The following is a 21237-nucleotide window of genomic DNA, read 5'->3' on the forward strand; positions in this document are numbered from 1 at the left end:
CACAATTACAGAGCTCACCTTTTATCAGTGCTCGCAACTCAAGAGGGCTCCTGAGACTCGGGATAGGTTTTCTTTCCATTCACATCCCCATGCTTGCTCTTGAAAGTGGGACGTAATCATACCTGGCAGCGTCACATCCCTGGGCCGTCTGTTGCAGGGATGACTGAATTACATTTACCACTTGGTTAGGCACACGAGTTAGCTCTCGGCACGCCAATTCGCTAAGCGGCACCACGTGAACTGACACCGGAGGCCGGGATGAGGGGCACAGCTGGCAGTCAAAGCAGCATGGGAGCTCCCCTGTCCACACCCCTGCCTGCCCAGCGGCAGGTGGGCTCAAGGGCTTAAGTTCTGCAATGATGCAGGTCACACCAGAGAGACAGACAGACAGGCAGGCACATGGGGTTTATTTCTGTACAGTGTGCATCATAAAAATAGTGTCCCCGCTGCAGTGTGAAGGGTTTATTAGGCTTCCTTGGGGACAACTCGTGTAACTGGGCCACTCGTGTGAACTGTGGTCGGCCCTATCAAATCCTCACGCCACCCAATCGCAGCAGCCCTGTTTACAGTTACCCCCATAAACCATCAGCAACTAGGCAGGTCTGACCCCGGCCAGTAGGAGGCAGTGCTGTGCACACAAACAAAGGTTAGAGAACGAATAGGAGCAGGTCAGCCAGAAAGAGGCACTGAGGTCTGGGGCTCAAGACTGACTGCCAGAGGAGAGCGCCCCTATTGAGCCCCTGCCCTGCTCCCTGCACTACAGCACCCCCTAGTGCTACGCTGGGGCACTGGGCCCAGCGCTGACTGTGAGGAGAGAGCATCCCTGCCCTGCTCTACAGTGCCCCCTAGTGCTACCCTGGGGCACTGGGCTTAGCACTGACTGTGAGGTGAGAGCGTCCCTCCCCTGCTTCCGGCAGTGCTGTGGATCGTGGTCCTTGCCTTGGCCATCTCGCACCCCAGCACTGCTGGGCCTGGCCTCACTTAGCCCGGGGGAGCAAGCAACTGGGGGAGAGGGATAAGCCAAACCCCCATCCTCTTCAACCAAAAATTGTTAACGTTTGTCTTGAAAAGGGTTGCTAAGGTTCAGGATGGCAGCAGCAATTCAGCAGGGAGAGCTAATGCACATGCACGCACACACCCCTCCCCAAGTACACACACCCCTCCCCGAGTATACACTCCCACACTCCACTCCCCAAGTGTGCACACACACACACGCATGACCCCCTCCCCAGGTTCTCTCTCTCACCCCCGGTACACATACACATACAGATCCCCCGCCCCCGATACAGCGCACACGGCTGTGCTCCAGGCTCTATGCAGAGGGCCCTGCATGAGGCGAGTGCAGGGAGCTGGTTAACATGCAGCTCACAGAGGCCTCATCAAGCTCCTCTCTGCCTCTTCTTTGTGCGGCAGGCGTGGCACGGAGGGGGTGTGGGGTGGGGGTGAGTGATGACACAGCTGCCGTGGGGTGACAGCCGCCCCCATGCACTGCGGGCTGAGCCCCACGCACACAATTCACGCTTGTCTTTCCTTGGAGGACAGGCCTGATTTCGAGCCCTGGGCTTGGGCTGGATCCGGGGGGAGAGACTCCAACCCAGGGTCCGCAGGATGCTCCTAAAAGGCCTTCAGGCCATGAAATCTGTCATGGTCTCCGCTGTGAGAAGAAGCAACGTTCCAGGGAAACAGGCACTGAGTGGAGACAGAGCTCCCCCACCAGTGTCAGCCACGCCAGGGGGAGCAAAGCAAGGGCTAGAACTCAGGAGTTCTGCCTCTACATCCCACCTCTCTTCCCCCTTCCCCTGCTCTAACCCCAAGCCTGGGGAGGGAACCCAGGAGTCCAGTGTTCTCCCCAGGCTGAGAAGTTCTTTCAGTAGCTGACTCTGGACCAGTGAGCATCGATACTGGAACCCCAGCAACAACTTACAGCCCTATTAGGGGGTGGGGAATTTAGTAACAATCCACTGATCCCACACTGAGTTCCCCCCCCCATCCAGCACTGACCTGGGAGCAGGGAGGCACTGGGCACGTGCAGACCCCACCCCAGAACAGGGTGGATACCAGCTGGATAGGCAAACTAAGACGCAGGTCTGTCTAAGAGGTCTGCTCTATCGCAATCTACCTCAGGATGGATGCAGGGATCCCTGGGGGGAACCCCTGGCTGGGTTAGACAGCTCAGCCCAGGCACTCAGAACAGCCTGCCCTGCCTTAACAATCCCCAATGCTCGGAGCTGCAAGCCAAACCCACTCAAACCCTCCCAGCCACACGGAACAAGCAGGGCCCAGCCGGGAGCCAAATTCACTATTTAAAGGGGTCTTTTGGCTGGGTCAGCCTGAGGGGAAGGGGAAGAAAGGAGCGATTTCTCCCCCTGAAACCCAGAGGGTTTGTCTTGCGAGCGTCCCTTTACATTCCCTGCATGTCGGGTGACCTAGATGGAAAAAGAGCCAGCAATCAGCAGCGCTGGGCTTTCACATGCACACAGCGCAGGCACAGCAAGAGATGCAGAGAGAAACACAGGGCCTGGCTGCCTCTATATATCTTCATCAGACCAAAAGATGTGGATTTCTCTAGCACCTTCCACCCTCTCTGCTTCCAAAGCACTCCACAAGCAATATGCAAACCAGACACAGAGATCGCTCAGATGCGGCTGCCTCTGGGGCGTGATGGGGGCCATTTGTACAGTGATCTCTCACCAGGGCTCAGATGTAGCTGCCTCTGGGGTGCCATATAGTGGGGGTGCAGGTAGACATGCGTTAGGCAGCAGCGATGCAGCTGAGTCAGTGACCTGCCTTCTACAGCTGGTTCTGGGTGCATGGTCTAGTGGGTTAGAACAGAGGGGCTGGGAGCCAGGACTCCTGGGTTCTGTTGCTGGATCCTGGGGGCTCTAGTGGGTTAGATGGGGGTGGGGTCTGGACTTCTGCATTCTATCTCCAGCTCTGACAGGGAAATGGGATCAACTGGTTAGAGCAGGGGGCCTGGGAGCCAGGACTCCCAGATCCTATCTGTAGCTCCTGGGCGGGGAGGGAATGGGCTCTACGGGGTTAGAGCAGCGACTCCACATTCATCTACATCCCACCTCTCTTCCCCCTCCCAACCTCCTGTCTCTTCCACACGCTCAACCTCCACCCAATCCCATCAGAGATCAGGTCCCCATGGCCTGATCCCCCCACTCTCCAGCTGGGATGCAGGTGTCTGGATTCCCACCCCCGCTGTAGCCGGACCCAAAGGAAGCGGCAATCATCGCATAATTCAGGCCCATCACGCTGAGCCTTTTCATCCGGTCGTGTGGGCGTGGGGGGAGATCAGGCTGTCACTCCTCCCCAAAGCGTTCAGGCCCAAAGATGAGAGCCCCCATGCCGACTGGGATACAGGAGGCCCCTGGGAGATGAGCCTGGTTTAACTGGTCAGTTCCATGTGGTGGGAGCTGGGCTTTGAACCAGAGCCTGATTCTGGGCCCAGATCAGGGGACAGGACTAAGGGACTGGATTAGCAATAAGGGGGCTGTATTACGGGAGTGCCAACTGTGATCTGGGTCCCCTTTACGTCAGGCATTGCACAGCCCCAACCGTGATCGGGTCCCTGTTGTGATGGACACATTCAGCCTGGCACCGCCCCCTCCCCAGCTCTCATTACACCGAGTGAAGGTGCCGGCAGTTTGGATTAAGGGGCAGGGGCCGCTAGCCAAATCCCAGAGCGTCCCACTGACCTGCCATGGGGCCCACGCAGCTTGGCGGTACCTTTTGTTCACTGCTCGGCTGCCTTCCTCATTCCTCTGTTGCCGATGGGGGGAATCTGCCCCCCAGGGACAGAGGGGCTGAGAAAATTACAGGGGCATCACATTTTGTCCATAGTGCTAAAAGGATTAGGGGGCACAGCAGGATTGGGCCAGTTCGGCTCTGCCGGGGTAGGAAGACACACTCAGGGGGCCGGTAATGTGGGGAGCCTGCCATGGATTCCTCCAAAGATCCAGAGATTTGGGGTGCTCCCTGCAATGACCCCTACATCCCTCCATTGTAACATCCTCCCCCTCACGGCATCTGCCCCCTCCGGCCACTTGCCTCTCCTGACACCCACTATAACACAACACCCGCCTCCCACGGATCTCCCAGCACTTTGCAGGTGGGAATTCAGACTGAAGGGGAAGGGCAGTCCCCATTTCATGCAGGGGGAAACCAAGGCATGGAGAAGGAAGGGACCAGTCCCTCCCCACCAGGTGACAGCAGGAAAGCTGGGGACAGAACCCAGGAGTCCGGATCCCTGCCCCTCCAATTTAACCCCCTAGACCCCACAGCCCATTGCCCTTCTTGGAGTCCCAGTTGATGTATTCAGAGGCAGGGATTGGGATTTTGCCCCATGAACTGGATGGGGCTGGGGGGACCTTACTCCCCGATCCCGAGGCTCCTTCCAGCTTGAATATGTAATATACCCCTCCTGTCCCTCCCCCACAGCACTACCTTCCCCCTCTTTCCCATCCCTGCCACCTAGCCCCCTTCTCCCATGCCTGTATCAACATGCCCCACCAAAAAACACTGCTGTGCCCAGTCTCATTCCATACACTAAGAGGTCTCCTGAATCAGTGTCACCCATTGGGCCTGGAGCCCAAGTCATCAGCTGGGCTGGACTAGTTGGGGGGAGGGGAAATAATGGCATAGAGAGCACTGGCCCACCCAGAGCTTGGCACATGGGCACTAATGGCCTGAGTGCACAAAAGGGAGACAGGACACGTGGGTTCTATCCCCAGCTCTAAGAGGGGCGTGAGGGACTAACTGGTTACAGCAGGGGGGGCTAATTGGAGTCAGGACTGCAGGGTCCTATCCCCGGCTACCCCCACCTCCATTTCCACCCCACTATGTATTCCCTCTCTGGCTCCATCCCTCCACACCCCATTTTCTCCTGCTGTGGCTCTGAGGGGGGGGAACGAAACCCCTCACCTCTTCCTTGAAGGTGGCCTCTGTTTAAAATCCCATACGGGACTTATGACACATGGTAGCAGTGTTTCCCACAATGACTTTATTATGTAGGATTGGGAGTAAAAAAAAAAAAAAAAAGAAGAGACAAAACCCCCTGACATTTCCCGTGAAGAATTGCTCCACTTAGTAAATTAATTTTGACTCAAATAATTATTTGCCTGTGCAAAACCCCCAGCTATTCATCGCCCTGCCATATAATGAAGTAATTGTAGCATTAGAAATTAATAACTTACAACCAGCTGACAGTCTCTCTATTGTTGCAGGGAACAGGTAGGGGGAAAGCAGAGCTGGGGTTTGAAATCTTCACTCTCTGCCTTTGTTCCAGGAGTGAGCAGTTTTGATACTTCAATCCAGATCCCTTTTGTCACAGTATTCGTGTCTTTCCACACTGGTTCGTGGCTTTCTTCCCCCGCCATCCTGGTGGCTTCCCAAGAACCCAGGAGTCCTGACTCCCAAGTCCCTCCTCCAACCACGATGAGAGCTCCCTAGTTCCAGCACTAGGAATAGAACCCAGGTATCCTGAGCCCCAGCTTTGCAGCTTATCCACTAGACCCCACTGCTTCTAACCAGAGCCATTTTATTCAATGTATACCCCTTTGGTCACAGCTGCATGCAAGGGGTCCTGAGCCCAGCCGGGGGGCAGAGGACCAGCCAGTAACATCCCACCCCTGGGGGTGGGGCAGGGATAGGAATGAGGCAGACAGGCCTTGAAAACCGGTTCCACATCAGGTGATGAAGTGCCCACCTGCACCACCGACAATCTCAACACCCTTCCACTCCTGCAATTTACTGCTAAGCTTCCCAGGGTCACAATGTCCATCATCTTCTGCAGCACAAAGGGGCAGAATAGAGGGGGGTGTGGGGCCTGCTGGGAGCCAGGGTGATGAGCGCAGGGAGCTGATGGGGTTAACGGAGTTATGGGAATGCAAGAGCTTGTGCTAAATGTTGCGCTTCATTAGGAAAGTGATGGAGTTATCATCCACCCCAAGTGCCGGGGGGCTCTTTGGTGCTGAAATGCAGCCGCCTCTGGGGTGGGGTACAGGGGCTGTTTGTACAAGGATCTGTCACCCAGTGCTGAGATGCAGCCGCCTCTGGGGTCAGACACAGGGGCTGCTTATATAGGGATCCCTCACCCAGCACTGAGATGCAGGGCATGAAGTGGGTACAATACCAGGATCAGCACTGACTCTGAGGGGCCCCTTGCCCCAAGCCTTGCTCCCTGCAGCCCCCTGGGATCTCTCTGGCCAGAGAGTTTCATAGATACCAAGGTCAGAAGGGACCATTATGTTCATCTAGTCTGACCTCCCGCACAACGCAGGCCACTGAATTTCACCCACCCACTCCTGCGAAAAACCTCTCACCTACGTCTGAGCTATTGAAGTCCTCAAATCGTGGTTTAAAGACTTCAAGGAGCAGAGAATCCTCCAGCAAGTGACCCGTGCCCCATGCTACAGAGGAAGGCGAAAAACCTCCAGGGCCTCTTCCAATCTGCCCTGGAGGAAAATTCCTTCCTGATCCCAAATATGGTGATCAGCTAAATCCTGAGCATATGGGCAAGATTCACCAGCCAGATACTACAGAAAATTCTTTCCTGGGTAACTCAGATCCCACCCCATCTAACATCCCATCACAGGCCATTAGGCCTATTTACCATGAATATTTAATTACCAAAACCATGTTATCCCATCATACCATCTCCTCCATAAACTTATCGAGTTTAATCTTAAAGCCAGATAGATCTTTTGCCCCCACTGCTTCCCTTGGAAGGCTATTCCAAAACTTCAGTCCTCTGATGGTTAGAAATCTTCGTCTAATTTCAAGTCTAAACTTCCCAATGACCAGTTTATATCCATTTGTTCTTGTGTCCACATTGGTACTGAGCTTAAATAATTCCTCTCCCTCTCCGGTATTTATCCCTCTGATATATTTAGAGAGAGCAATCATATCTCCCCATAACCTTCTTTTAGTTAGGCTAAACAAGCCAAGCTTCTTGAGTCTCCTTTCATAAGACAAGTTTTCCATTCCTTGGATCATCCTAGTAGCCCTTCTCTGTACCTGTTCCAGTTTGAATTCATCCTTCTTAAACACGGGAGACCAGAACTGCACACAGTATTCCAGGTGAGGTCTCACCAGTGCCTTGTATAACGGTACTAAAACCTCCTTCTCTCTCCTGGAAATACCTCGCCTGATGCATCCCAAGACCGCATTAGCTTTTTTCACGGCCACATCACATCGGTGGCTCATAGTCATCCTATGATCAACCAATACTCCAAGGTCCTTCTCCTCCTCCGTTACTTCTAATTGATGCGTACCCAGCTTATAACTAAAATTCTTGTTATTAATCCCTAAATGCATAACCTTACACTTCTCACTATTAAATTTCATCCTATTACTATTACTCCAGTTTACAAGGTCATCCAGATCCTCCTGTATGATATCCCGGTCTCTCTCTAACTTGGCAATACCTCCCAGCTTTGTATCATCCGCAAACTTTATTAGCACACTCCCACTTTTTGTGCCGAGGTCAGTAATAAAAAGATTAAATAAGATTGGTCCCAAAACTGATCCTTGAGGAACTCCACTGGTAACCTCCCTCCAGCCTGACAGTTCACCTCTCAGTGGGAAGCGTTGTAGCCTCCCCTTTAACCAATTCCTTATCCACTTTTCAATTTTCATATTGATCCCCATCTTTTCCAATTTAACTAATAATTCCCCATGTGGCACGGTATCAAACGCCTTACTGAAATCTAGGTAAATTAGATCCACTGCGTTTCCTTTGTCTAAAAAAAATCTGTTACTTTCTCAAAGAAGGAGATCAGGTTGGTTTGGCACGATCTACCTTTTGTAAAACCATGTTGTATTTTGTCCCATTTACCATTGACTTCAATGTCCTTAACTACCTTCTCCTTCAAAATTTTTTCCAAGACCTTGCTTACTACAGATGTCAAACTAACAGGCCTATAGTTACCCGGATCACTTTTTTTCCCTTTCTTAAAAATAGGAACTATGTTAGCAATTCTCCAATCATACAGTCCAATCCCTGAGTTTACAGATTCATTAAAAATTCTTGCTAATGGGCTTGCAACTTCACGTGCCAATTCCTTTAATATTCCACGCCCAGCGTGGGGATGAGCTGCCCCCACCTGGTAAAGTTAGTGGCCCTGGGGTTCTCCAGAGCTGGCCCGTGGCGCTGGGGGGAGGGGGGCGGGCTGGGAGATATTCATGTATTAACAGGCCCAAGCCAGGCCCTGAGTCCTGTTTGCTAGAGCAGGGGTGGGCCAACTTTTTGGCCCGAGGGCCACATCGGCATTGTGAAACTCTATGGAGGGCCGGGTAGGGAAGGCTGTGCCTCCCCAAATGGCCTGACCCCCGCCCCCTATCCGCCCCCTCCCACTTCCCACCCCCTGACTGTCCCCCTCAGAACCCCTGACCCCCCCTGCTCCTTGTTCCCTGACCGCCCCCTCCCAGGACCCCCTGCCCCTAACCCCACCCCAGGACCCCACACCGTATCCAAATGCCCCTTCTCCCTGTCCCCTGACTGCCCCAACCCCTATCCACATCCCCGACCCCTGACAGGCCCCCCGGGCTCCCTCGCCTATCCAACCCACCCTGTTCCCCATCCCCTGACTGCCCCCTGGAACCCCCTGCCCCTTATCCAACCCCCGCCCGTAGCCTGCCCCCTTACCATGCCGCTCAGAGCGGCAGGAGTTTGCAGCCCCACCGCCTGGCCGGAGCAAGCCACGCTACCCGCTGGTGGCGTGTTGAGGCTGCCGGGGAGGGGGAACAGTGGGGGAGCGGCCGGGGGCTAGCCTCCCCGGCCAGGAGCTCAGGGGCCGGGCAGGATGGTCCCGCGAGCCGGATGTGGCCCACCGGCCATAGTTTGCCTACCTCTGTGCTAGAGTGAAATTGACAGGAAAGTGACCCCTTCCCCCGCACATCGATCCCGCCCCAGCACTTCACTGCAAGGCCATTATGGGGGGGGAAGGGGGAGCGTGGAAGTTGATGCAGGAGGAGCGGGAGCTTGTGGTGCAGAGATCAACTAGTGCCTGTCCTCCCCACACCTGTGCTCCCCTGCCCAGGGTCTCCCAGCCCAGAGCTGATGCTGATGTGGTAACTGGAGCTGTGAGAGATACAGCATTCTAGGGGGTGCCTGGAGGAACGGGGGGAACAGTACAACACAGCACAGCTCACCACCACGCACAGCTGTGCTTCCCCTCCTTGCACAGCCCTACAGGCGCCCCCCTGGCTCCTATCACCCCCCCACGCACAGCCCTACAGGCGACCCCCTGGCTCCTATCATCCCCCCCGCCCACGCACAGCCCTACAGGCGCCCCCCTGGCTCCTATCACCCCTCCCCCCACAGCACTACAGGTGCCCCCTTGCTCCTCTTGACCCCCCTTCGCACAGCCCTACAGGCACCTTCTGGCTACTCTTGCCTCCCTCCCCCCAGCCCTACAGACGCTCCCCCCCAGCTTCTATCCCCCCACCCCCTGCACAGCTCTACAGGATCTGCTCCCCTCGGACTCCCACCAGTGCCCTCCACACACAGCCCTGTGCACTCAACTCCCACCTCATGTGTCCCAGCCCTGCATGCTCAAGCCTCCCACCACTCTCCCCACCCCAGCCCTGCATGCTCACGCCCCTGCCTCGCACAGCTCTGCACATTCCCCCCACCTGACTCTCCCCCTCCCCCGCACGCACAGCCATGGACACATTATGGGACCCCAGTCTCAGATAGGAAATCTTGGTGCTACCAAAATGCTGCTAATACTGGGGTCCCAGTATGGTGTGCCCATTAGCAGCTGGGGACCCTGGGTCTCCTGTTGCTACCACACACACTCTAGCGGGCAGGCCCCAGCTGAGATGGGGGAGCCGCCCTGTTAAATGCTACCGTAATGCTACTAACAAAGCACATGCCATAATGGAGCCTCTAGGTCAGTAGGCAATCTATGGCACGCGTGCTGATTTCCAGTGGCACTCACACTGCCCGGGTCCTGGCCACTGGTCTGGGGGGCTCGGTATTTCAATTTAATTTTAAATGAAGCTTCTTAAACATTTTTAAAACCTTATTTACTTTACATACAACAACAGTTTAGTTATATATTAAAGACTTATAGAAAGAGACGTTCTAAAAACGTTAAAATGTATTCCTGGCATGTGAAACCTTCAATTAGAGTGAATAAATGAAGACTCGGCACACCACTTCCGAAAGGTTGCCAACCCCTGGCCTAGGTGCTACTGGAGTACTGTGAATAAAGTTCACACCATAATGTGGCGTTTAGGCACAACCGTAAAGCTACTAATAAAGCACATACCACAATGGGTCTCTCATGCTACTAATAAAGCAGATGCCATAACAGGGCCCAAATTTCGGTCAGCGAGGCTCCATGTGCAGAGACTGAGGAGCATGGCCCTAACGGCGAGGGGCTGGGCTCCGCCCTGGTGGGAGAGGCGTTGCTGGCATCACTCCGGCAGCGGAGGCGGAGGGCTGCCGCCAAACGGAAGCCTAAGGGGTATAATTAAGCATGGAAGGCTGACGAGTGGGTGCAATCAGGGCCCCGGCTGCACCGGCACGCTCGGCATAATGCAGTGACAGCTCTAATCACCACAATCATGGAGCGCCAGGAGCCAGCTCCTGACCTCGCCCAGCTGCAGGGACCCACAGAGATGCAGCCACTGGCAGGGGGAGAAGGCAATGGGTTTGTTCCCTTCTAGGGGACACCAGCTCTGATCCAGCCCCAGGGTGGAAGAACTGGGACCAGGGACCTTTCCCTTCCAGGAGACACTGACTCAGTATGAGCTCCAGGAGACAGTATGGGAATGAGTTTCATTGTTGATTGGGGCCCCTTTGTGAGATGAGTTTGCCAGGTCTCAGACCAGCTCCTAGCAGGACTCAAGCCCCCACCACACAGAATTCCAAGACAAACATCTACTTGGTCGACAGCCTCCGTCAGCAGCTGAATGGGCCTCAGAGGTCGAGTCTCCCTCTGCTCCCTCCCCGAGGGGGGGGGGGGGGCGGGAGGGGCTGCATGCTGGGGTAATGCCACCTGCCACTGCCCCCCACCCTGGCACACAGAAACAAGACTGAGAAAGTTGTGTGAATGAAATCCACAGGGCATTTACACACACACATTCAGAGACAGACCCCCCACAGCTATATGCACAGTTTACACACACAGCTACACACATGCACAGACCTGTACACACACATTTTTATACAATCTATCGGATTGTTATACACACAGCAAACTACACCCCCCTTGTGTATTATGCACATGCAGCCCCACATCCAGAAGTGCACACCAAACCTACTGTATTATGCACATGTGCATACCAGCTACCATGACCCTCCAGGCCCTAGACCAGCCCCACAGCTGGTCTCCAGTGACCCCTACTGTCTGGGTGAGGCAACGTGCGCCTGCCTCCCGACCCAACCCAGCATCAGGCTATGGGGGCTGGAGAGAAGCCAGTACCCTTGTGCCAAGGTGGTGAGGCTGTGCAATGCCACTGGGGTGGTAGGGTGGAAGAGATCCATGAACCCAGCCCTCAGTACTGGGGTAGGGAGGGGGCTGTGGAGATGGGTTCAGGATCAGGGCCTGTTGGCCTTTCTGCAGCATTACTAGGAGGACCTAGTGCTCATTTCACCCGTCTTCTTCCACATCCCCCACCCCTCCTCCATCAATCCCCCCCCCCACCATCTCTCCCTCCCGAACTCCTCCACCATCGATCCACCCATCCCTCCCCCATACTCTCACCCCATTCTGTCCATTATCCTCCAGCCCTCTATCCACTCCTTCTATCCATCCATCATTCCCGCAGGCCCCTGCCTCTCCCCCATTCCCAGAGCGAGCGACACAGCAGGACTCTCCAATCAAAGCCCTCAGATTCCCCTGCTGCAGTTGAAAACGTGAAACTGGTTCATCGGGAGATTTTCTCATTAATTAAAAAGTGACTCCAGGCTTTTTGCAGATACTTTTCTCTTCATTAAGGATTCCGGCTCAATTACGGGGCACTGGGAAGGACGGGGCCCAGCAGCCCGGGTGCACAGGTGCATGGGCATGCATCTGAGTGTGGAAGCGCACTAGTGGGCATGCTTGCTAGCGCACAGGCCTGTATATGCCTTGTGTCCAGGTGTGCCAAGGGCACACACAACCCTGGTGCAAAGGTGTGCAAGGAGACATCCAGACACCTTGCCCCACTGGCATGCACACATCCTTGTGCTCAGGGCTGCTCACACAGCTGGGGTCACAGGCTGACACATGTAAAGCACAACTGTGTGTGGAGGGGTGTGTTTGGGCTGGTGTATCTAGGAGGGTAGGTGTGGGTGCCCCCATGCAGCCCCCCCATCCTCTGCAGATCCTGGAAGCCCGCTCAGGCGTAAGGGCGGCATGAGGGGGGCAGCTGTGCAAATGACATCCCCATCAGCCCGATCACTGACCTGCCTTCACATCCCCCTACATGGCGCCCGGGGCCTGCAGACTACTGGCACGTGCAGCGCCCGCTCAGACTGCTGTGCCCCGCGCCAGCTCTGAGCTCAGGAGCCAGCTGGGCTGAGACGCCAACTCATCTCGTGGCTAAGCAGGATTGGGTCAGGCTGGTAACAGGGTGCGCCCCGCACCCGCCCACTAGAGTGCAGCAGGGAGCAGGGGGAACAACTAGGCTGGGGCACCCGGGGCCTGGAGGGCATGACTCCCATGAGCCAGCCAAGCTCCCGGCCCAGGGATGGGAGCAGATGCCCCCTAGTGGGGAATAGTCCCATGTTCATTCCCCACCACCCTGAGCCAGCCAGGCAGACACCTCGGAGCCAGAGTGAAGCCAGCGCCCCCTGGAAGGGAAGGACCCATCTCTGTCCATCCACCCTCCTGCAGGCCAGTGCAGCTAATGTGAGCAGCCGGGTGGGCTGGGAGAGGAGCAGGGCAGGGCTCCTGCTTGGCGCACAGTGGCAGTGGGACTGCGGTACAGGAGATGGGGCCAGGGCTAACCTGTTGTGAGTTGGAGGGAACCGAAGATGAGACGCTAACATGCTCCCTCGCCAGCCTGGGGGGCTGGATGCCAGGCAGTTGGGTGGTGCCCCTCCCCCCAGCCTGGCTCGATGCTGCCCTGAGGGTCGATCCAGCTGCAGCTGCCCAGCTCATGTTCCCAGCCACGTGGCAGATGTCCAGGTCGAGGGAGCAAGGGCACAGCCCCTGAGGGAGACAGTGCCAAGGTCACACGTGAAGCATGGGGGAGCAGCTCCTCAATGGGCCTTTCATCTCCAGGGGGCGCTGGTCCTGATCCAACCCCAGGGCCTGCTCTAAACACCTGACCCCTCCCAGAGCTGGGGCTAGAAGCCAGGTGTCCTGACTCACAGCCTCCCCCAACCCACTAGACCCCACTCCCCTCCCAGAGCTGGGGCTAGAGCCCAGGTGTCCTGGCTCCCTCCTTCCATCAGCAGTGCCATGTGCCTGGTTGCAGGGAGCTCTCCAGGAGCCGTGTGAGATGAGACAGGCAGCTCCGTGCCACCAGGTTAGCTGTCGGCCCATGTTAGCCTGGCGGGGTTGTGACGAGGAGGCTGACGGGAGGAGAGCGTGCTGGAGCTCCCGCAGGGGCCGAGCAGTCGTTCCTGACACGCTGGGCACTCCCTCAGCCAGCATGGCTGCTCCCCACTGCCACACAGCATTAGCTGACGTGCCCGGGCCCAGCGCATGCCATGGGGCAATCGCAGAGACAAGGGTGCCCTTGTTACAGTGCCAACACTGACACCCAGGTCCCCACTCCTTCCCCTACTAGACAGCTGCAGTCAGCAGAACAGGGAACAGGTGTCCTGTGCCCCCGTAACCACTAGACCCTGCCCCCCTCCCAGAGCTGGGGATAGAACCCAGGCATTCTGCGGCCCGGACGGTCTCTCACTGTGAATCTGTGCAGAGCCCAGCACAATGGGGCTGCTCCTTCAGTCAGGGCCTGTTGCCGCTACTGTAAACACACCTAGCAATGCGCAGCCTCTGGCACAGACAACTCCATGACCCCTGAACCAGCCTGCCCTGCCTTGGGGCTAATCGGAACCACTGCCCCCTAGAGGGGAAAGGCCCATGCCCCTGTCCCTAACACGTGCAGTCTATCCCCATAGCAGTCCCTTTTGACACACACAGATGTTGGTAGAGAATCATCTCCCGCCCCGCACCCCAGATTTTAGTAAGTACCGAGCGCCTTCTTCCACCCACAGCTGTTAACACATAAATATTAACAAGAATGAAAGCGACCAATGAGCTGCCTGCAGCCTACATGACACACACCATTGGTAATGGGAGACAGCTGCCCCAGGGCAGGGTAAACAACTGGCTGCAAGTCTGGCCTCTCCCTGAAGGGGGTGCTGCAGAGAGCGGGGCAGAAACACTGGCTGTGAGGGGAGCTCCTGCTTACTCCAGAGCGGTGTGCGTGCATGCAGGGGCGTGTGCGCAGCGCAGGAGAGTGTGCGTGTGTTCGGCTGCAGAGCATGTGGGGTGAGCAGTGGTACAGAATGAGGTGTGTGTGCTGCTGCTCAACATCTGTCCTGAAACAAACTCATCTGTTGATGGTGCAATACACAGATTGAGTCAACAGAGGGCGCTATGTATTCCATCAAATACATGGACTTGGGCTTCCTGGGCCCATTCAGCCCAGTATACATGCCCCCTCCAGATCAGACCCCAGGCCCATCCAACCCGGTGTCCCCTTCTCCCTGCCACCCCAGATCAGACCCCAGGCCCATCCAACCCGGTGTCCCCTTCTCCCTGCCACCCCAGATCAGACCCCTGGGCCCATCCAGCCTGGTACCCCCCGGTCCCTGCTGCCCCAGATCAGACCCCTGGGCCCATCCAGCCCGGTATTGCCCTTATCCCCCATTCTCAGGATTACACTCATGGGCCCATCTCCCGCCCCATGCTCCCCTCTAGACCACACTCTCTCACGAGCGACACAGCCTTGGCCAGAGGCATGGGGGATCTGGGAACGGTGCCAAGGGGAGGGCTCCAGCCCCTGAGTGCTGCCCTGGGGAGAGCTGTCCACACAGAAGCAGCATGGAACTCCCAGCAATCCCCGCCTCCAGCGGAGACTTCGCTTTGCCACCCTGATGTGTCGGAGGCGCCCGATGCCAGGGTGAAGGATGGCCCAGATGGCATGTCGTTGCACTAGCACCAGCCGCCTCGGGCCCCGCCACCGGCAGCGATCGTCAGGGCATTGGCATGAGCGTAAGGAAGTCAGATGGGGGCACTGAGAGCCCAGCCATGAGCAGGGGATGGGGGGCGACTTCCCCAGCCTGATGCAGACAAGGCCCCAGACAGGCACTGGCAGAGCCAAGCAGGTGCCTGATGCTTCGGGCACAACGTGCACCCAGGCAGCTGTGTCCCAGGGCAGCTGCACAGAGGGGCCGTGCGCAGCAAGGGATGCAGCCATATTCGGAGCCAGTGTTATGCTTTTGGGGGGGGGGAGCTGAACCCCCCACCCTGCCAGACCTCCCCCACAGGACCCCCAACTCCAACATTCTCTTCCAGAGACAGCACAAACTGCCCCCCCACCCAACTTGCTATCAGAGCCTGGGCTGGGTCCGAGGTTCTGGGAACAGAGGTTTGGGGGTTGGGTTGAGTTGAGTCTGACCATTTTGGGGGCAAACTTTGGGGATCCAGCTGGCTCTGAGTCAGGGGTCATATTGCAGCCCTGGGGACTTAAAGGAGGGGCTCAGTCCAAGCTGTTGGGGGGCAGCAGCAGAAGACCAAGCCTCTGGGAAAAGGACTAGGGTCAGGGTTTTGGGGGGATGGGTTCCAGTTACAGGGTGCAGAGCTCTACCTGCCACCGCAGACCCCCCCCCCCAAGTGCAGGTTCTCCTTACTATGTGCAGCTGCAGATAGTCCCCCAGCCCAGAGGCGCTGTCCACCCGCACCAGGATGGCGTTCTTCTGGTGTGTGCTGAAGCCCACGGCCAGCCGGTCCGCTCGTGTACTAGGCCGGTCGTTGGGCGGCCAGGTGTAGGTGATAAGCGCCCCGCCCTTCCCAAAGATGTACGTGGTGCCAGCTGGGGGTGGGAGGGGGAGAGAAAGACAAGGTTAGTGAGAGGGGATCCTAGAAAACAACTCAGACAAGGCTACTCAGTGGAACCCAGGAGTCCTGACTCTCAACCCTCCCCTACTCTAACCCACCAGGCCCTGCCCCACTCCCCTCCCAGAGCTGGGGATAGAACCCGGGAGTCTTGACTCCCAGTCACACCCCCTGCTCTAACCCACCAGGTCCCACCCCTCCCCCGAGCTGGGGATAGAACCCAGGAACAACTGAAGATATGCCTAATGCACTTCAACCATGCCCTTCCACGCTGCAATTCCAGTCCAGGACTCCCCCTCCCCCAGCTCTGCCACAGCTGCTCTGCCCAGAGCAGCAGCCATGTCTCCTTCACTCAAAGAGTGATCAGCCCAAAGAGCGCCCACCTGCCAACTCAGCCTAAACACAGCAAGTGGCCTGTTAGTAAGAGAGGCTTGCTGGGTCTCAGCTCAGCCCAGCCCAGCCCCAAGGTACCCTCAATATAAATCCTCCCCCAGCAGGGAAGTTGGGGTCAAACAGGCCTCCCATTCCCCTCTGCCTCCCCTGAGCATGAGAGGAGACACAGCATGGACACCCCAGAGCCTGAGCCTGCCCCCATAGACAGCTGGCACAGCACCAGCCAGCCAGCTTGGGCCTAGCCAACTTGGACGCCACCCAGCACCAACACCCCTCCCCACCTCAGAGCCAGTGCAAACAGCCTCAACTCCAGCCCCCCTCAGCCACTGCTTACATGCTATTAACCAAAGTTGGTTTGTGGGTGGGATTTAACTGGTGCCACTTAGCAATTAACAAACACCGCAAGCACTCATGATAGCGGAAGGCAGCTGGCATGCGTGTGTCCATCCCTGGCCCAGCTCGGAAGATGGGCCGGGCTGAAATTCCCTCCAAGTGGTTGTGTAAAATATTTTGCAAAAAACAAACCCCAGCTCAGGTGCAATTAGTAGCATGTACCACAGAGCGGCTGGGAGCCCTGGCCATGCCCTGCCATACTAGAGGGCCAGGAGTCCAGAGGCTGCTAGAGACGTGGTGTTCTCATCCTGTACCGCACTAGTGCCTTTCCCTGCAAAGAGGCCCAGAGCACCATGCGACACTCACCCTGTACACATCGATGGCCCTTTGCTCACTGCCTCGAGGGGAGCCCTGGGGCTGCTAAAAGAGGGATCCCTCGCCCTGAGCTGAGAACAGCTCCTAGGTTAGGGCAGTGTCTGTTTAACAGCACACAGCAATGCTGCATTAGTCTGGGAAACGAAGTGCAGGAGAATCCTGAATCCAGTGGGAAGTATTGAGGAGGGATGATGTTACCCTCGGTGGGGTTTGATCTGGGGTTTCCCAGAAGCTGGGAATGAGCGAAAGGGGATGGATCAGTCAATGATTTCCTGTTCTGTCCATCCCCTCTGGGGCACCTGATTTTTCTGCACACACACACGCAACCAGACAAATGCAAACACACAAACACACCTGCACACATACAGATGCAAACACAGAATCACAGGCTAATGCAAACATCCACACCCACAAAGGTACCAATGCACACATGCACAAATGGCACACATACTCCCCAACACAAACACAACTCCCCCCATACATTCTAATGCAAAATCACAACTGCACAACTGCACACATACTCACCAATGCAATACACCCACACACCAATTCCAATTCAAACACACTCGCACAACACACACCAATGCCAGGACACACACACACAATTGCTCCCCATCCTCCAATTGCCCCGAGAGCCGTATTGGCACTGTCAGACCCCCATCTCTCAACAGCAAGTTCCCAGACACCTTCCCCCCCACTAATCTCACTGACGGGAATCGACTCTGACATGAAATCGGCAGCGTTTCCTGCACTACCTCCTAAAAGCTCCTCCAGCTCTCGCCACAATAACCTGGCCCCCTGCGCCGCCCCATTTGCTGCCCCCTGCACAGCTGTTCCTGTCCCCAGTGATCAGGGCCCATCCATCAGATCCAGCATTGACAGCAGATTCGTGGTGGAGCGTTCTGCTGGGCCTGCAAAGGAACATGGCTAGGTGCATGGGGGGTGTCACCAGCAGCGCTGAGGCAAGATTCTGGAGAGGACAATCGCAGACAGGGGGAGTCAGGACTCCTGGGTTCCTTGCTTTGAGAGGGGAGGGATCCTGACAGTCCCTAATCACCAGACCCCACTTCCTTCCCAGAGCTGGGGAGAGAACCCAGGAGTCCTGACTCCCAGCCTCCCTGCTCTAACCCACCAGATCCCATGCTCTTCCAGAGCCAGGACTAGAACCCAGGAGTCCTGGCTCCCGTCCCTGCTCAACTCCCCTACCAGATGTGGGCTAGAACCAAGGACTCTGGACTCCCTGCCTATCCTCCAATCAGGATATCGCACTGGTTCCCACCCCTCTGCTATTTCTGCTGCCATGTCTGTGGCGCCTCAGGCTCACCAGTCATAGCCCCCACAAGCCCCCTCTAACTGCAAGGCAGAGAGAGATCAGCTGGGAATCGGGGTCAGGGTGAGAAACTGTGGGGCTGAGCTGTCTGACAGCTCCACGGCCCTCCCAGAGCCAAGCCTGGCCACCTACCCCCAGTGCCCTCCAGCACAGCTCCACTGGCTGCTGCCCATGGTGGACAGAGCCCTCTGCCCCACGGGGCCTCTTGGCACCCCTCTGGGCTGGGCCTGTGCTGCACTGGCTTGTGGTACATACACAATGGCAGTGACCCAGAGGTGGGATTGTGAAGGGAGGGAAGTAAGGTTAGGAGCTGCACGAGATTATACCACCCACCAACTCCAGCACTAGTGGCACAAGATATGCCACGTGGTGCTCAGTGCTGAGATGCAGCCGCCTCTGGGGTAGGGCTCAGGGGTTGTATATACAGGGATCTTTTGCCTGGTGCTGAGATGCAGCCATCTCTGGGGTGGGGCGCAGCACCTCTTTACAGAGTCACACAGAATGCTGCACATCTGTCTGGAGCAAGAAGTGAAGCAGGATCCAACTGACACTGCCGGAGGGAGCTGTGACACAGAGGAACATTGGTGTCAGCTGGCTAAGGATTTACTACTGTGTCAGCAACTCCTATCAGGCCTGACAAACTCACTACACCCAACACACTGCTGTCACAATACTGATCCAGATGGTGTTTTGTAAGGTATCAAGTGAAAGCCGAAGCTACATGGGTCATCGCTATCGGTGGGAAATGCTCTTACCGACACTGCCCAGGGAGCTGTGCACAGGAACTGAATTGACGCTGGGAAGTGGGTAACCAGGCAGAGCGGACAAACGGCTCTTCTCGCAGACAGACACGTCAGTTCTCCTTGGCCTGTCTCTGAGGTAAGTGCAGCCCTGTGACGCCAACACAATGGAAGCCCCCTTTGCTCATGAAGGCAACCAGAAAAACAGGTCGGGGGGACATGAAACCACTGGGGGGGTTGAGGGGTGGGGGGTGGGGCACCAGACAGCAAGCAAGGGGGAAGAAGAGTCTTCTCTGGGGTGCGCTGCCAAAGAGGTCCAGCCAAGGTGTGCTGGACTAGACAAGGAAAGAAGGCAGCCCCTTTCTCATCCACCTCTGGGTGAGCGAACAGGAGGAGGCTTTGTGAGTTCCTGAAAGTCGGCTGCTGGCTGCAGGGGCTTGTGACGTCGGGAGGTTGCCGTAAGCGCAAAATGGCTCAGACAAGGATTTTAGCATGTTCAGGTTCATGTTCAGGCTCCAGGAAGCGTGTTATCCCCCGTTTCCCACATCACCTGTTGGTCTTACCGTCTTTGCTCACTAGCTCTCAGATCTTAACCATTGTAAATAAAGGTACACTCGCTTTCCCAGCCGGTCAATTCCAGCGCTGGGCTATCCCCCTCCTGAGCTGTGTCAGTCAGGCTGTGCACACACAGTCTTTCTGGAGATGGCGTACCTGGTTATTTCGGTGAGTGTCCAGTGACGGGCTGGGTGCTGCAGAGGGGGCTGCTGGCAGAGGGGCTCGGGGGCTGGTGTGTGTCTGTCACTAGCTGGCTCAAGTGAGGCGAGGTCTGCGGAGACCTGGAAATCAGGGCTTGGTTGTGGCCAGAGGCTGGTGGGTTCAGGGAGCTGAGCTACAGCAGGCCTGCTTCATGCAAAGGGCAGGAGGTGGTGAGGTGCCTTTCACTCCTGAGTGCCCCTGGGGAGCGTACAAGGAGCCCCCATCTACTCCCTGCAGTATAGCACCACACTGGGTCAGTACTGACAGCAGGGGAGTGCGCCCCCTACTGAGCCCCTGGGAGGAAGTGGGAATTTTCATAATATTGTTTATGATGCCTATGTGTGCCTCAGTTCCCCCTATATGTTGCATGGCTACCCAGAGGGGGTGGGGAAAGGACTATGTTTGCTGTCACACGAAAAGTTACATTGACCCAGCTACATTGCTCAGGAGTGTGAAAAACCCACCCCCCTGAGAGACACAGTTAAGCCAACCTAACCCCTGGTGTAGGCAGTGCTAGGTCCCCCTCTCGGGGAGGTGCATTACCTACACCGGGAACACCCCTCCCATCCAGGCAGGTAGTGTGTCGGAAGTGCTGCAGCAGCAAAGGGGCGAGTGTAGACCCACCCTAGGGGACACAGGGGTGAGAGTCACCTCCCTGTCTGGGTGGAATGAACAGAGCCCTCCAGGAACCAGCTGTAACCGACCCAGAACAACAAGGGGCCAGAGAGACCAGGCCAGCCCCAGTGACTCAGGGACCCACACTCCCAGCAGGGAAGCTGAGCCCAGACCCCAGTTGGAGAAGAAAGGACTGGGAGGGGAAGCTGGGGGTGAAGCGCTGGCTGCTGGAGGAAGCTGGCAGCTCCCACCTGGGAACAGACCGAGGCGGGCAGACAGACAGAGCCTGACCCCAGGGCTGGGCTCTGGGCTGAGCCGAATGGACTGTGCTTTAACCTTCAGCTCTCTGTGCTAAGCCACGGGCTGCCTCTGCTGGCGCCAGGTGACTAATAAATCAGCTGCCCTGGGGACACTGCTCGAGGGTCACTGGAAATGCCGGCTGAGGGGCATCAGTGCTGAGGGGTGGCCAAGGCTCTGCCAGGAGCCTGTCTCAGCTGGACTCGCTGGGCAGAGCTCAGGGGAAGGAAGGAGGGCTGGACCCCAGAGGGTCAGTCTCAGCAGGCGGGAGGCCACGTGACCTGCCCTGGAGGAAGAGAGCCCTGGAGTCTGGCACAGAGAAGGGGTTCCTCCAAGAGACTGTTCCAAAGCCGGGGGCGCAGCCCTGAGCCTGTGGATCCGG

The 21237-nt window shown here is 56.8% G+C and overlaps 1 protein-coding gene across 33 annotated transcripts in view; it reads right to left on the minus strand.

The window, feature by feature from the left end:
• The window catches only part of NRXN2 (neurexin 2), a 253023-nt gene that overhangs the window by 54143 nt on the left and 177643 nt on the right, over positions 1-21237 (minus strand). For all 33 annotated transcript variants that reach the window (XM_074957997.1, XM_074957988.1, XM_074957993.1 and 30 more), the window contains one exon: positions 15812-15993. In XM_074957997.1, the coding sequence (XP_074814098.1) occupies positions 15812-15993 (182 nt within the window). The remainder of the gene's footprint in view (positions 1-15811; positions 15994-21237) is intronic.

The sequence above is a fragment of the Natator depressus genome, chromosome 7 (genome assembly GCF_965152275.1).
Source record: "Natator depressus isolate rNatDep1 chromosome 7, rNatDep2.hap1, whole genome shotgun sequence".
In the NCBI taxonomy this organism is placed as follows: domain Eukaryota; kingdom Metazoa; phylum Chordata; order Testudines; family Cheloniidae; genus Natator; species Natator depressus.